Source organism: Curcuma longa, chromosome 5, assembly GCF_044706935.1.
Source record: "Curcuma longa cultivar G26 ecotype Majalengka, Jawa Barat chromosome 5, ITB_CL_G26_1.1, whole genome shotgun sequence".
NCBI lineage: Eukaryota > Viridiplantae > Streptophyta > Magnoliopsida > Zingiberales > Zingiberaceae > Curcuma > Curcuma longa.
Window position 1 is genome coordinate 7,850,299 of NC_133865.1, and position 12,629 is coordinate 7,862,927.

A 12,629-nucleotide genomic window follows, 5' to 3' on the forward strand; every position below is an offset into this window, starting at 1 on the left:
CGCCTAGTGGGTATGTCGTTCCACTTGGCATGCACTTATTGGTCCTTTGCATGACTTAGTTTTTACCCAATCATTGGAGGTGCCCATTTTGATGCCCAATAATTGTCGTATACATTTGTAATTAGAGATCTGATATACTAGGCAACGGGTTCGTGCGTGCCCGTGAGCGATGCACGATCCACTGTCCATCACACGATCACGCGTTAGATCTGGACCGTCCAAATGTGAGAATACACAGTGTTCCGCCCCCGATCCACCATCTCGTTCCTACTCAGCACGTCGCCGGCAGCTGTCCGCCCGCCCCAGTCGGATCGGAATCCAGCGGTCGATTGACAGGCGTCACCTTCCGATCGGTCAGGACCCGGACTCCGATCAAATTTCGAGCGGAATCGAGCTCGCAATCGGGCACGCGCGGACCACCGCCCACAATTTGGTCAGAATCCGACCCGATCATAGGGGGCAGTGGGCGCGCCATTACCGGCTGCGTGATTTGACTATTTCCGACCAAATTACGTCAGATTTTGATCACTATCTACTCGAAATTCAATGTCGGACGAAGCTCTTACAAGTGGCGCGTCGATCACGCCCGATCTGGCGCCCGACAGTAGCCAAACGACGCGGCAAAACGGGCGGCAATGGTGGTAGGTCGGCAGTGTCACTCACGGGCGCGCACGAATCCATGGCGCGCGCAGTAGATCAAATCTATTTGTAATTAATCTGAGTTTTGTTTAAACATATTTGTTTATCAAATTTTAATTTACTTAGCTACAAAGTCATTTTATAATTATTAATTTTTATAATTTTATAAAATTATATAAATAAAACAGAGAGTCAACGCCGTCGCAATTTCGGCTCGCCTTCCGCCTGGCCCGTCCAACAATCCGAGTCGATGGCCTCCGCGTAAAATAAAACAGAAAAATCGCCGCCGCTTCGTGCCGTCGTCTCTCCTCTCCGCAAAACTCCGATCTCTCTCCCAGGTCGATCCTCCAGCGTTTGTTCCTGATCGAATCAAGCTGTTTGATCTCGATTCTTGGAGGTAGATCTCGTTCCCTTGTTCGATCGGTTTTGTTTTATATTTGCAAGCCTTGCGTAAGGAACATAAAATTGAGTTTGGCTTTGTATACCTAGCTCGACGGGTGTCGTGGATTTTTTTCCCTTCTTACTCTTTGTTTGCTTATTCAATCATTTGGCAGGTTTTAGGGCTTCAGGGTCCGTTTGTAAATCCGTTCGTTCTTGGAAAATTCTAGCAGAGTAGGAAGAAGGATTCTGGCTATCAAATTCCTTTATTGCTAAGTCGTATTGCATTCTGAGAATGACTGTTGGATCTTCGCTACATTTGCTCCATGAACTATGTGTTGCCCAAAGCTTTCCCCACAACAGTCGACCTAAGGTATATGGAAGTGCAAGGAATATTTCTTTTGGTTGGAACCTTGTCCATTTGTAATATCTCAAGACCAATGTGTGTTTTTTTTTTGTAGAACTTTAGATCAAAGGAGTGGAACCGGGTGAAGGCTTCTCTCCTTTCTTCTAATGTTTGGGTATGATAATTCTTTGCATAGAAAATTCCACAATGTTTTCTCAATGTTGTTTTATTATGTCTCAATATCAAGAACTTCTACTATGCTTCTCACTTTTTTTCTCATGTGTAATTACTAAGTCACATTATTGAGTTAAGTTACTTATAAATGTGAAGGTTGTTTCATCTGTAATGTTCAGACATGCATTCTAGATTTTGAAAATGTAAAATCCTTTTTATAATTTATATCTTTTATCATGGTTACACTTTCAAAGGTTTTCTGTTAATGACGATTGTTGCAAAGAGCTTGTATTCTAAGCCTTATGAATTTATATCTTGTTGCAAAGTTTTTATGTTAATAATTTATATCTTTTTAGCTCATGAACTTAGGATTTCTTTGCAAGCAAATGTATCACTTTTTGTAACAAGAAAATCAAACTCATAGTTTATATTCTTCACATAAAGCTACTCAATTCGCTTATAATGTCTTCCTCATGCATATTTAACACTTTCCCTACAGAGAAAAGATGCTTGGACTGTTCATGTTTCAAACAGGATATACAAGTCAAGGTTTTGCATTCCATACAAATGCAGTGTTTTCAAATGCCAGTCATTTAATCTGCCAAGCACTGGAGATGTAATCCCTCATTTAAGAAATACCACGTTGGCTTTGACTAGGTATTGCCTTAGTCTGACTATTACTAAGTAAAAAAGTGCTGATGCTTTCATTTCTACTTTCTTCTAGTGAATAATTTGCAAATTGGTGAGATTGTCCTAACATATACTAAAATTTTTCCTTTCCGAACACAAATATATCAACCAAAATCCTCATGCAGTAACTCTTCTGTTAATGTATGTCCTTTGCTTTCAGTCTTAAGTGAATTAGTCCTGTTTACTCTCCTACCTTTGTTTTCTGAATTTCTCTAACATTACCTCATTCCTTGTATGGTACTGTGGTTCTAGTGTTGATTAGCAGAATAAATTTCGCTTAGCAGTGGCCTTCCATCCAATTATTTCTCATATGTTTGCTCTCTTTCTCTTTCATTCCCCTTTTCATGCATCAGGGAATTGAACCAGGTCTTTCTTTCAGCAAGGACCTATTTAAGCCTCCATGGTAGTAAAGTTTGATTTTAGATTCAAGTTTCTAGTATTTAATTCCACCACTCCAATGGTGTTCTGTGAACAACTTCAACTGACGCTCCAGTGTTATAATGACAATCAATACACTGTAATTTGCTAAATAGTGCTGCAAAATGATATCACAATTTGGAGCTAACCAGTGTTAATTTCTCCCTGTGGTTCACAGAGTGTAAGACTAAATGGTTCAAAGAACTTGGTTAATCAGTAATGCTATAAATCTTTTGTTTTTTTAAAAAGATTAATTTACTTATTTTGGCCCATAGATCATAGATGGTTATCTGGTTTGTTAGAGTAGCTGGACTCGAATTCTGTAACAATAGCGACTGTTTGTTGATGGTTTAATTATAAACAGTTGAATTCTAACTAAAAAATCCTTTTGCAATGAATGTTTTGTGGATTAGCCTAACTGCAAACATGTCCAATTTTGCCATGATGAAAAGTAACCATTTTGAAATATCAGTTTTCTTTTATTTCTTTTGGTAAAGCTTATGGAGAAATTTGACTAGCCTTTATATATATGTATGTTTTTTTAGCGATTGATGCCCTTTATTTCAATTTTATCTTAACATGGATTGTAAAACATCTAATTTGATTATGTTATAGATCATGCAATGCATTGCTTGGAAGTCATTCTCTTCAATTAATCCCTGCTGTTGGACTTGTTGCTTTTTCTATATGGGGTCTTGGGCCGATGATGTGCTACCTTAGAAGCCTGTTTAGTGTAAGTAATTATGCATGACTACTTTATGTTTTCACTTATTGAGGAGTTTAATATAACATATTCTTTTTCAATTTCTCTAACAGAATGACAGTAACTGGAAAAAGAGTAAAACATACTATATTTCAACATCATACGTTCAACCACTGCTTCTTTGGACCGGAACCATGCTTATCTGCAGGTCTGTTTAAATACTTGTTTCCTTGTTTTTGTTTAGTGTTGTATGTCTAATCCTGCTTTCACATTAACAAAATTAAATCAATTTTCAGATCTTTGGACCCTGTAGTTCTACCGGCTGAAGCAAGCCAACTAGTTAAGAAACGATTTCTGAACTTCATAAGATCCTTATCATCAGTTCTGGCCATTGCCTATTGTTTCTCAAGGTAAGTATAACCATTTCCAAATCAGAAATAGTTGGCATGGCCTCTTCTTTCTATGCACCTATTGACGGCAGCAATATTATAATCAAGTTCTTTAGTGATCCCTAGTTTAAATTAAAGTTTATATCAACTGGCTACTTTGATGCACTCATACTTGAAAATGAATTATAAGTTAGATTTCAGCCAGGGTGCCTGTAATATATTTCTGCATGGTTCACATTTTCAGCTTTTTGTATATGAGTAGGAAATTAGGAGGACCTACTTTTAGATTGATCAGGGAAATAAAACTTTATGGTGTGTTTGCTTCCTTTTGAGGAAAAAATTGGAAAATAAAAAGAAATTTTTTAAAAACGTTTTCCTCATCTTTATGACTCGCTTGATCTTCCCTAAAAACAAGCAAATATAATTATGAGTGTTTCGCCAAAAAACATGTCCTTGTATTTGGAAATGAACAAATCACAGCTATTTACTGCTTTTTCTTAACCCATAAGTGCCTTAGGTCCTTTTTTCTCATAATACCTTGCGTTTGTTGTTTTTTGGCAACAAGGTGAAATGCAAATCAGCTTCTGGTAAGATTTAAGGCAAACAATTATTTGGGCACACAGAAGGAGGCTTAGGATGTATCAAAGTTCAGTGTAAATATGTGAAATTTTTTGCAGTAAACAGATTTGCATATGAGCTTGTTTAAGATTTAGGGCTAAAAAAATGATAATATGGAAATCTGATATGTCTGACCTAGGTTGTCTCAAACGCCAAAATGTTCTGAATCTGTGATATTTACAACACAAGTTGATTTTCAGCTTGTGCTCTGAAAATTGGCACAAAGTAGCTACAAGCTAATTTGAAAATAAGCTTGCGGTAATTATTTTGTAAATTTATATCATTCTAATCTTTAAAACACCAATTTCCATGTTGCCAAAAATATTTTTTTTTACCCCAAAGCCGTTACAAGCTAAGTTATAGTTTGCTTGCGGTCATGGAATAACAAATCCAGGGTATTCATACGGGACAAAAATCAATGCTGCTTTTTGGTGAAAAACTATTAGTGGGGCTCAATTTAGTCATTTCCAATTATCAAGGATGTGATTTGGTAATTTGCTTAGTATTATCAGATATATTGTTGTGAATATTTTTTTTCTTTGAAAAGAAAAATGAAATACTAAAAAATATTTTCCAAAACAAATACTGCCTTATCATTTAACTTGTGACTGAAATAATGCTCAGGAATTTTTTGCTCTCTGTTACAATTTAAAAAATTGTACAATTTCTTCATTATTATATTTAGGTTTTATTCTTCTTTATGCAACATATATTTATTTTCGTATTTTTTATTATGTACCCATCCAGCTTCATTCAACAGTCACAAAAATTCTTCACCGAGACTAGTGCCGATGATACAAGAAAGGTATATTTTTTCATATTTTCAATTATGTCCATCAAATCAATATCCATCTATGTGAAGACTTGCTTGCGACAATTATATTCACATTCTCTTAGTGTAATCTTTATGTGAAGGGAGTACTCATCTATATATTATTATTATTATTCAAATCTGAGGTTAGCCTGATCTGTATGACTTGCTTGTGACAATCTTTATGTGAAGGGGGAGGACGGGATAGGAGAGGGAAAAAGAGTCCACGTTATCTCAATTTCACCCACTAGACATCTAAATAGGACTTAGTTATAGCCAGGTACATCCAAATTTAATGTGCCAAATTGTGCCGAGTGTTTGCCTGGATTGACACCACAGGTATCATTCTAAGTGATACAAAAATAAAATTTTAATTCTTGATTAACACCTTATAATTTAAGGACATTGGATTTGGACTGTCTGCATTATGTCTGGATGAACTCTTCATGATGGTTCTTTTTTTCCGGGTACATCCCAAAATTATTTATCTGTGGTCTTAACTATAAAATGGTAACCTCTTCCTATCTGCTAACAAAGTCATCCTATACATTGGAAAATTTTTATTAAGAACAAAAATATGCAATTGCTAGGAGTATGTAGTTTAACTAGCACTGAACTTTGTTGGCTATTCACTTGTTTATTGCTTACTGTGGATCAGTTGAATATCTTAACACCTTTTTAAAGAAATTCTACTATTTTTTAAATATGTTCTCTAAAATTTTGTGAGATCCTTATTATTGGTGCTGGCTCTTGCCTAGCATGCCCTGAAGCTTGCTTCACAAGAATGATCATTCATAATTTATCCTATAATTTGTGCTGAATTTTTTAGTTTTTGTAGAGACAAGTTAGATATTATTTTAATTTTATTCACTCATGGCTCTACCTTGTTTTGTGCAGATGGGTTTCCAGTTTGCTGGAAGAGCTGTATATACAGCAGTATGGGTTGCTGCTGTTTCTTTATTTATGGAACTGCTGGGATTTTCTACCCACAAATGGGTCACTGCTGGTGGTCTTGGTACAGTTCTACTGACTCTAGCTGGTCGTGAGGTAATGCTAAAATTTATTGTTTTAGCAAGGCCTTTGTAAGTCCCATCTATTTCTTGACAATTTGTGAACTATAATTGTTATATTATAACTCACTGATTATATTATTGTTAATGTTTTTCCACAGATATTTACAAATTTTCTTTCAAGTGTTATGATTCATGCAACTCGGCCTTTTGTTGTCAATCAATGGATTCAGACTAAGATTGAGGGCTATGATGTTTCGGGTATTGTAGAGGTTGGTTATAAGTCCTAACTAACAGTACGGATTGTTGTTCTAACCTTCCAAATAACTTTTTACGTAACTATTCAGGAGAAAATTTAGACTATTATCCTTACTGCATATGTTAAATGATATATTCTTATGTTATATATAAGTGAAATTTGATGCCGGTAAGCTTGTGTTGGTTACTTGCTATCTAATATTGGTAAGGACAATGACAGCATGTTGGCTGGTGGTCTCCAACTATCATAAGAGGTGAAGATCGTGAAGCAGTTCATATTCCTAATCATATATTCACTGTTAATGTTGTGAGAAACCTCAGCCAGAAGACACATTGGCGTATTAAGACCCACATTGCCATCAGTCATTTGGATGTTGATAAAATTAGTGTGAGTTAAAAAGTTATTCATCTTCTCAATTAAAGTATGATTTCTTATTTATTTGATCATCTACCTTATTCTTTTTATTCTCATATTTTGCTGCAGAACATTGTAGCAGATATGCGAAAAGTTCTAGCAAAAAATCCTCAAATAGAACAGCAGAGGTTGCATAGAAGAGTATTTCTGGATATTATTGACCCAGAAAATCAAGCTCTTATGGTAAGCTGCCTCCAACTACAATTGTTTTTTAAAAAATTTCTTCAATGCATACTTCTGAACAGTTCAATACCTCAGGATTTCTATCAAATTTAAGGAACCAGAATTCCTTCTTTTATATATATATTCAAAAAATTGTTTATTCTTTAGTTTTATCTGACTAACAAAGACCCAGATATTTTTTAAAACAAGTTTAGGATGAACCTGAAATTGAGTTTGATTTGTAAACGGAATATCCAGGTGCATGTTCTACTGGTTCTAGAATTTCTATGGAAATGGACATGTTGGAAATATCTGACTTTTAGAGTTTTCAGTCATCATGGAGAAACCTTCAGTTCATAGTTGGGTTCTAAGGAAGTCCTCTACAAGTTTGTGCAATTGCTTGATCTACATAACTCAAAATTCTTTTTAATTTTGGATAGCTGTGGTGGTCTTAAACCATGATCAGAATTTAAAAAAGAGCTGAACATGCAGTGATTCCAATCCATGGATGCTTGGTTGTTAGATACTAGCTTTTACAATGGATTAAAAATGTATAACCTTTATTATGTCCTTGCAGAAAGTTGGTTTTGTGATAAACTTAAAGTGGCCGACATATGCCATGATGCCCTTGGTCACACAATGTGCAAGAATTATGGAATTCTGTCATCATTATTCTTCAATCTTGTAACTTTATCACCATGTTAAATGGCCTTTTTAGTTATAAACATCTATGGTGTGCATTTTCTGGTTGGAGACTGCTTTAGTTTTTATTGTTTCGATTTTCATTTTATTAGAAGCATCTTTGTTGTGTGAGTTTTTACTCTTCATTCTTTAGTAGAATCTACTGACTGATTTCCAAAATGTATGGCCATAATTATTGGGGCAGTAAAAACGTTGAATACAAAAGGAGAGGAGGAGATCACCATGCTTAGGGACAATGGCATGTTTGAAAAGCATTGTATTGTTGCATTTACACTGAACCTATCAAGTAAATAGTTAGTTTGGGTTTATGTAGATTGAGAATGCAATCCTTTGATTATAGAAATTTTATGGTATGATATATAGTTTCAAATATCTGTGTTTACTCCAACTTCACAGTTTCTCACAAATATTTATGTATTTACCAATATCAAAATAACCATACACCTTCATGCTTATTAGTCATTTGTTATTCTTACTTCATTTGTGCATAGTTGATTTTGATTCATATTAATGTTGTCAAGTCGTTGGTTCTTCGAACTTCTATTACTATTCTATTTGTTCCTTGGTGCTTTATATTGTTTTATAATTCATCTGTTACATTTCTTTCTATACAGATTCTTATATCATGCTTTGTCAAGACCTCACATGTTGAGCAGTACCACTGTGTAAAGGTGAGATATTGTACACTGGTTGTGCAGTTGTCTTTATAATTTATCCTTGTCAAATGGCTTATATATATTGCATATAAAGTAATTTCCCATTTCATTTTGCTGGCTTTTCTATTTTAATAGGCATTGTTTTCCAAAATCTGGAACTACGTTTTAAGTAAGCATATGGTGCATAATTATAAAGCTTTTGTTGTTCTTGACAACTAGACATTTAGAACTTATTCTACAAGATAGACATGCACCTTACCTTCTTCGTAGTTACCAAAATAATGTGATATTCAGGCCCTGGGCACTTCTTAATTATCATATCGGCACTAGTATGACTCGACACTCGACAGTGATGCCAATGGCACCCATACCCTGCATTTTATTTGGGACCACTTTTCCCCTCCCAATACCTAGTAATCAATCTTCTTCCTCTATTTTCAAGCCTCTGTCTTGAGCATCGAGAATGTTGATTCGGAGCTCTGTTTTCGTCCTCCACTCCCTCCCAATACCTTTGTATGTCACGAATATTCTTCCTCCGCCACCGAGCCTACATCATCAGCGGATGTGTTTGTGTGTTCAAGCAATTATTAGTTTAGCTATCCACTGCCATTTCATCTTCCTCCATCGTTCATCTTTTCCTTTACCTTTTGGGATGTCTGGTTATTGTAGTTATTATTTTGACCTCTTGTACTGGTTTTACCATTCATGGACAATTTGTTATATGCTCTCGTAACTCATTGAATGCGTTGGAAATTGAAATTAACAGGAAGCTGTTATGTTAGATCTCCTCAGAGTCATCAGCCATCACAGAGCTAGACTCGCAACTCCTATTCGTACCGTCCAGAAAATATACAGAGATACAGATGCTGAAAACATTCCCTTTGCAGACAGTGCTTTCAGACATCCTGCCTCACCCCGTCACTCATTTGTTTTGATTGAGTCTCAATCAAGACTGAACAGTGAAGACAAGACAAAACCTCGTGTAGACCAAGATCAAACCAATAAGACTGCTGCTACAATAGAGACCAAGTCAGTTCCATCTACTGGTGGCGGAAACTCATTCAAGCACCAGAGGAAGGCAGATTCCGGAGATGCTTTGCCAAAAAACATGAAAGCTGGCATAGCAGATACACCCTCATCCAATTCTTCATTCACATCACAGCTTTGCAACCCAGATACAGAAGAGTCAACTCCAAGAGTTGGTAGCCAAAAGTCTTCCGCTGCCGAGGCTGTTAGCGAGCAATTTGATACTAAAAAAGAAGTAGAAAAGGTACAAAGTAAAAAACTGCAAGCTCCCAAACCAGTATTCGAAGATAACATCGTCCTAGGGGTGGCTCTTGAAGGGTCAAAGCTTACACTCCCCATCGAAGAAGGAATGAGTTCATCTGCACAATTAGATGGAAATGAGGTTGCCATTGGCAGCAGTGTTAACGTACCTATTAAGACTTCTAAGGAGATTAAAGGATCAGTTGCATCAGTTGACAAGAGGGACCATGATAGCTGACCATGGCACAACCGCCTGAGGTGACATTATGACCAAATGAAAAAAAAAATTGTTGAATTGATTCTGATGACCTTGTTTATAGGCTACTGATGAAATAGTGGTATCCCATTTGTCTGATTTGATTATCATTGTATACAGAACATGGATGAGGAATTGCTTTTGGTTTTCCTCTCTCCAAGTTGTTTCTTATTAAACAAGCTGTTAGCTGAAAAAAGAAAAAAAAAACAATATTGTTATATATTCATCCTTCCGATTCCTTCTTAGACATTACACATCAACTTCCATTGATGTGGCATTAATTCTAAGATTGCAAGTGCTTACTCACCTACACAGTGCAGGCAACAAAACAAACTTAAAAGGAGATTGCTTGTGACAATCTCTTGTTCAAGCTGCCTTCATGTAAGTTTTGTTCTTTACACGTTTGGTGCCTTAAATATAAGTTTTGTTCTCAATGTGTATGAAGTTCTGCTGCAGCTCTGCAATTTGCTAGAAAAAATCATATTTGGATGAGCTAAGGTGGCTTGTCTCAAGATGGTGAATCTCAAATCATGGCTTGACCATCGTATGGTCAAGCCAGGGAAATAAGAGACTGCTCCGAAAACATGGAAGAAAACATGCTTGCCCAAGTTAAGTGGTGTCATCATCAGAAACAGGTATTATCTTGGAAGCGTATTTTGATGGGAAGGTGTGAGATTACTCTCTTGCCTCTTATAATGCCTCAGATCATCCATTTACCTTCAATCCCGGAAGACATGAGGTAGCACTTTTTTTCCTTTTAGCTTGTGAGCTATGAGGTCTTACTTTTTGCTTACCTTGAAAGGTAGATATGAGGTCTTTCCTTCTTTAACTTGTAGCAAGAGAGTTTTCTCCTTTTTACTCTGCATGAGGCCCCTCCTATCTCAAAAGATGTGCTGTCTTTCTTTTACAACACATGAGGCTTTCCCTCCTACTTTATGAGTCTTTCTTATTCTCTAAGGCATGAGATCTTACTCTTTCCTCTAATTTTCAAAATGTACCAAGTCTTTTTTTTCTCTTCTTTTCCTTGTGTCTCAACTCTTAAGGTGTGTGGTCTTTCTTTTTACCTTAGAAAGATACGAGTCTTTTCTGCTTTGGTCAGAGCTCCCTTTTATCCTCCTGGATTTTTTTTTTAAATTCAGGTGTTTAATCTCCTCTTAATTAATCATGGAGATAGAGACATTGCCCCTTAGTTTATCTTATAAGATATTTATGCCATTTGGAATTCCAACTCTGATCTTTTTAGTGTTTCTCGAAATGTTTTACTACTATACCACATCTATAGGGGTAGGAGGAATTGTATTTATAATGTAAGATTGCTAAGTTCATATGGGGATTCATGATGAATTCTTGTGGCAAGATAACAAAAATTGATTCCATTCAGATAAATGTTTTTAAGTAATATACTTGATGTTTGTGAGATGCATGCCTCCATTGAATATTAGATAATTTATTTATTTAGGGCTGGCTAAATTATTGTCTATGTACATTATACACACAAATATAATTGGCCTGCCTACCTATGGTCCTCAAATCAAATCAAAGCACAGGCAAAAGGCACTGCTCCACTTCTTCCTCAGAGTTCAAAAAGAAGATCAATATCTGCCTGCAACTAGCTAGCTCTCCTGCTGGATCATATATATATATATATTATATTTATATTTCTTTAATTTCTTTCTTAATTTCTTCACTTTTCACTTGCTTTTATTTGTTTTTTTTTCCTCCCTGATTTTGAGAGAAGTTATAAAGATACAATTAAGCATGCATGCATGCAGGAGTTTCCCTTCTCTCGTCTGCAGGGCAGAAGCATCAAATAAAGGCAGATCTCAAGCAGGACCCATGGAGAAGGGACGCAATCTATTGTTCAGCTCTGAAGTAACAGCGCGACGCACCCACCGCAAAAAGATTCCTCCTCCACTGCACTGCCTCTCCCACTCATAAAAGCTAAAACTTAGTCTTTCTGCTAAATTCCAACATGTACAGGTACTAGATCCTCTCCCTTCTCTTCTCTCTTCTCTTCTTTCATGTGTTCTTCTCCTAAGGCCAGGCCTCCTGTCTGTCTGATGCTATGCAGGGCCTGGCCGGAAGTGGGAAAAAGAAGGTGAAAAAGTTCTGAGGGGAAGTGCCATTTTCGTGGAGTCACAATATTCCCATCTTCTTAGGAGTAGTCCTTGAGTGAGTAAGTATATGTGCATGCATGTCGTCTCTCTAGTCTTGCATGGCCCATGCTGGCCTTCAGACCATCACAAAAATGATTATTATAATTGCATGTCATGCCTATATGCCTGCATGCCTTGTGTGATTTATTTGTGTGCTAATTTCCACTTCCACTATGGATGGATAGATAGATAGATATATCATAACACATATATGGATCAAGGATAGATAGATAATGCCCCCGGGGCATAGATACGACGCAGCAGACTTGCAGAAGAGGACAAAGGTTTGAATCCTGGTGAAGCCAGGCAATACGCTCCTGTGTCGTAACCAACTGCAACTATTTACCTCCTCACATACCGTGTGGGGCCGTTAAGGTGACGGATCCACCTTTTTTAGAAGAAGAGTAGGATTATCATGCATATATTATGCATATGTACGTACATCTAGCCAATGCCTTTATTGGAACGGTGTGGAAGGTATATTTGTAGCTAAGCCACATTTTCACCATTTGGCTATATATTGGTGCATGGGAGATTGCTAATTAATTAGTGTAACATAAGTGGTGCACTTTCTGTTGTGCAG

At 36.5% G+C, this 12,629-nt stretch overlaps 1 protein-coding gene across 1 annotated transcript; it reads left to right on the plus strand.

Annotated features, from left to right (window-relative positions):
* Positions 1 to 890: 890 nt before the first annotated feature.
* On the plus strand, positions 891 to 10,287 carry LOC141829424 (mechanosensitive ion channel protein 2, chloroplastic-like). Its single transcript, XM_074716884.1, has 14 exons — positions 891 to 1,036; positions 1,194 to 1,390; positions 1,479 to 1,538; positions 2,037 to 2,194; positions 3,260 to 3,377; positions 3,461 to 3,555; positions 3,644 to 3,757; positions 5,102 to 5,159; positions 6,063 to 6,212; positions 6,337 to 6,447; positions 6,654 to 6,821; positions 6,918 to 7,031; positions 8,327 to 8,383; positions 9,135 to 10,287. The coding sequence occupies exons 2-14, from the start codon at positions 1,313 to 1,315 to the stop codon at positions 9,870 to 9,872; spliced, it is 2,019 nt and encodes a 672-aa protein (XP_074572985.1). The 5' UTR covers positions 891 to 1,036; positions 1,194 to 1,312; the 3' UTR covers positions 9,873 to 10,287.
* The last annotated feature ends 2,342 nt before the right edge of the window (positions 10,288 to 12,629 follow it).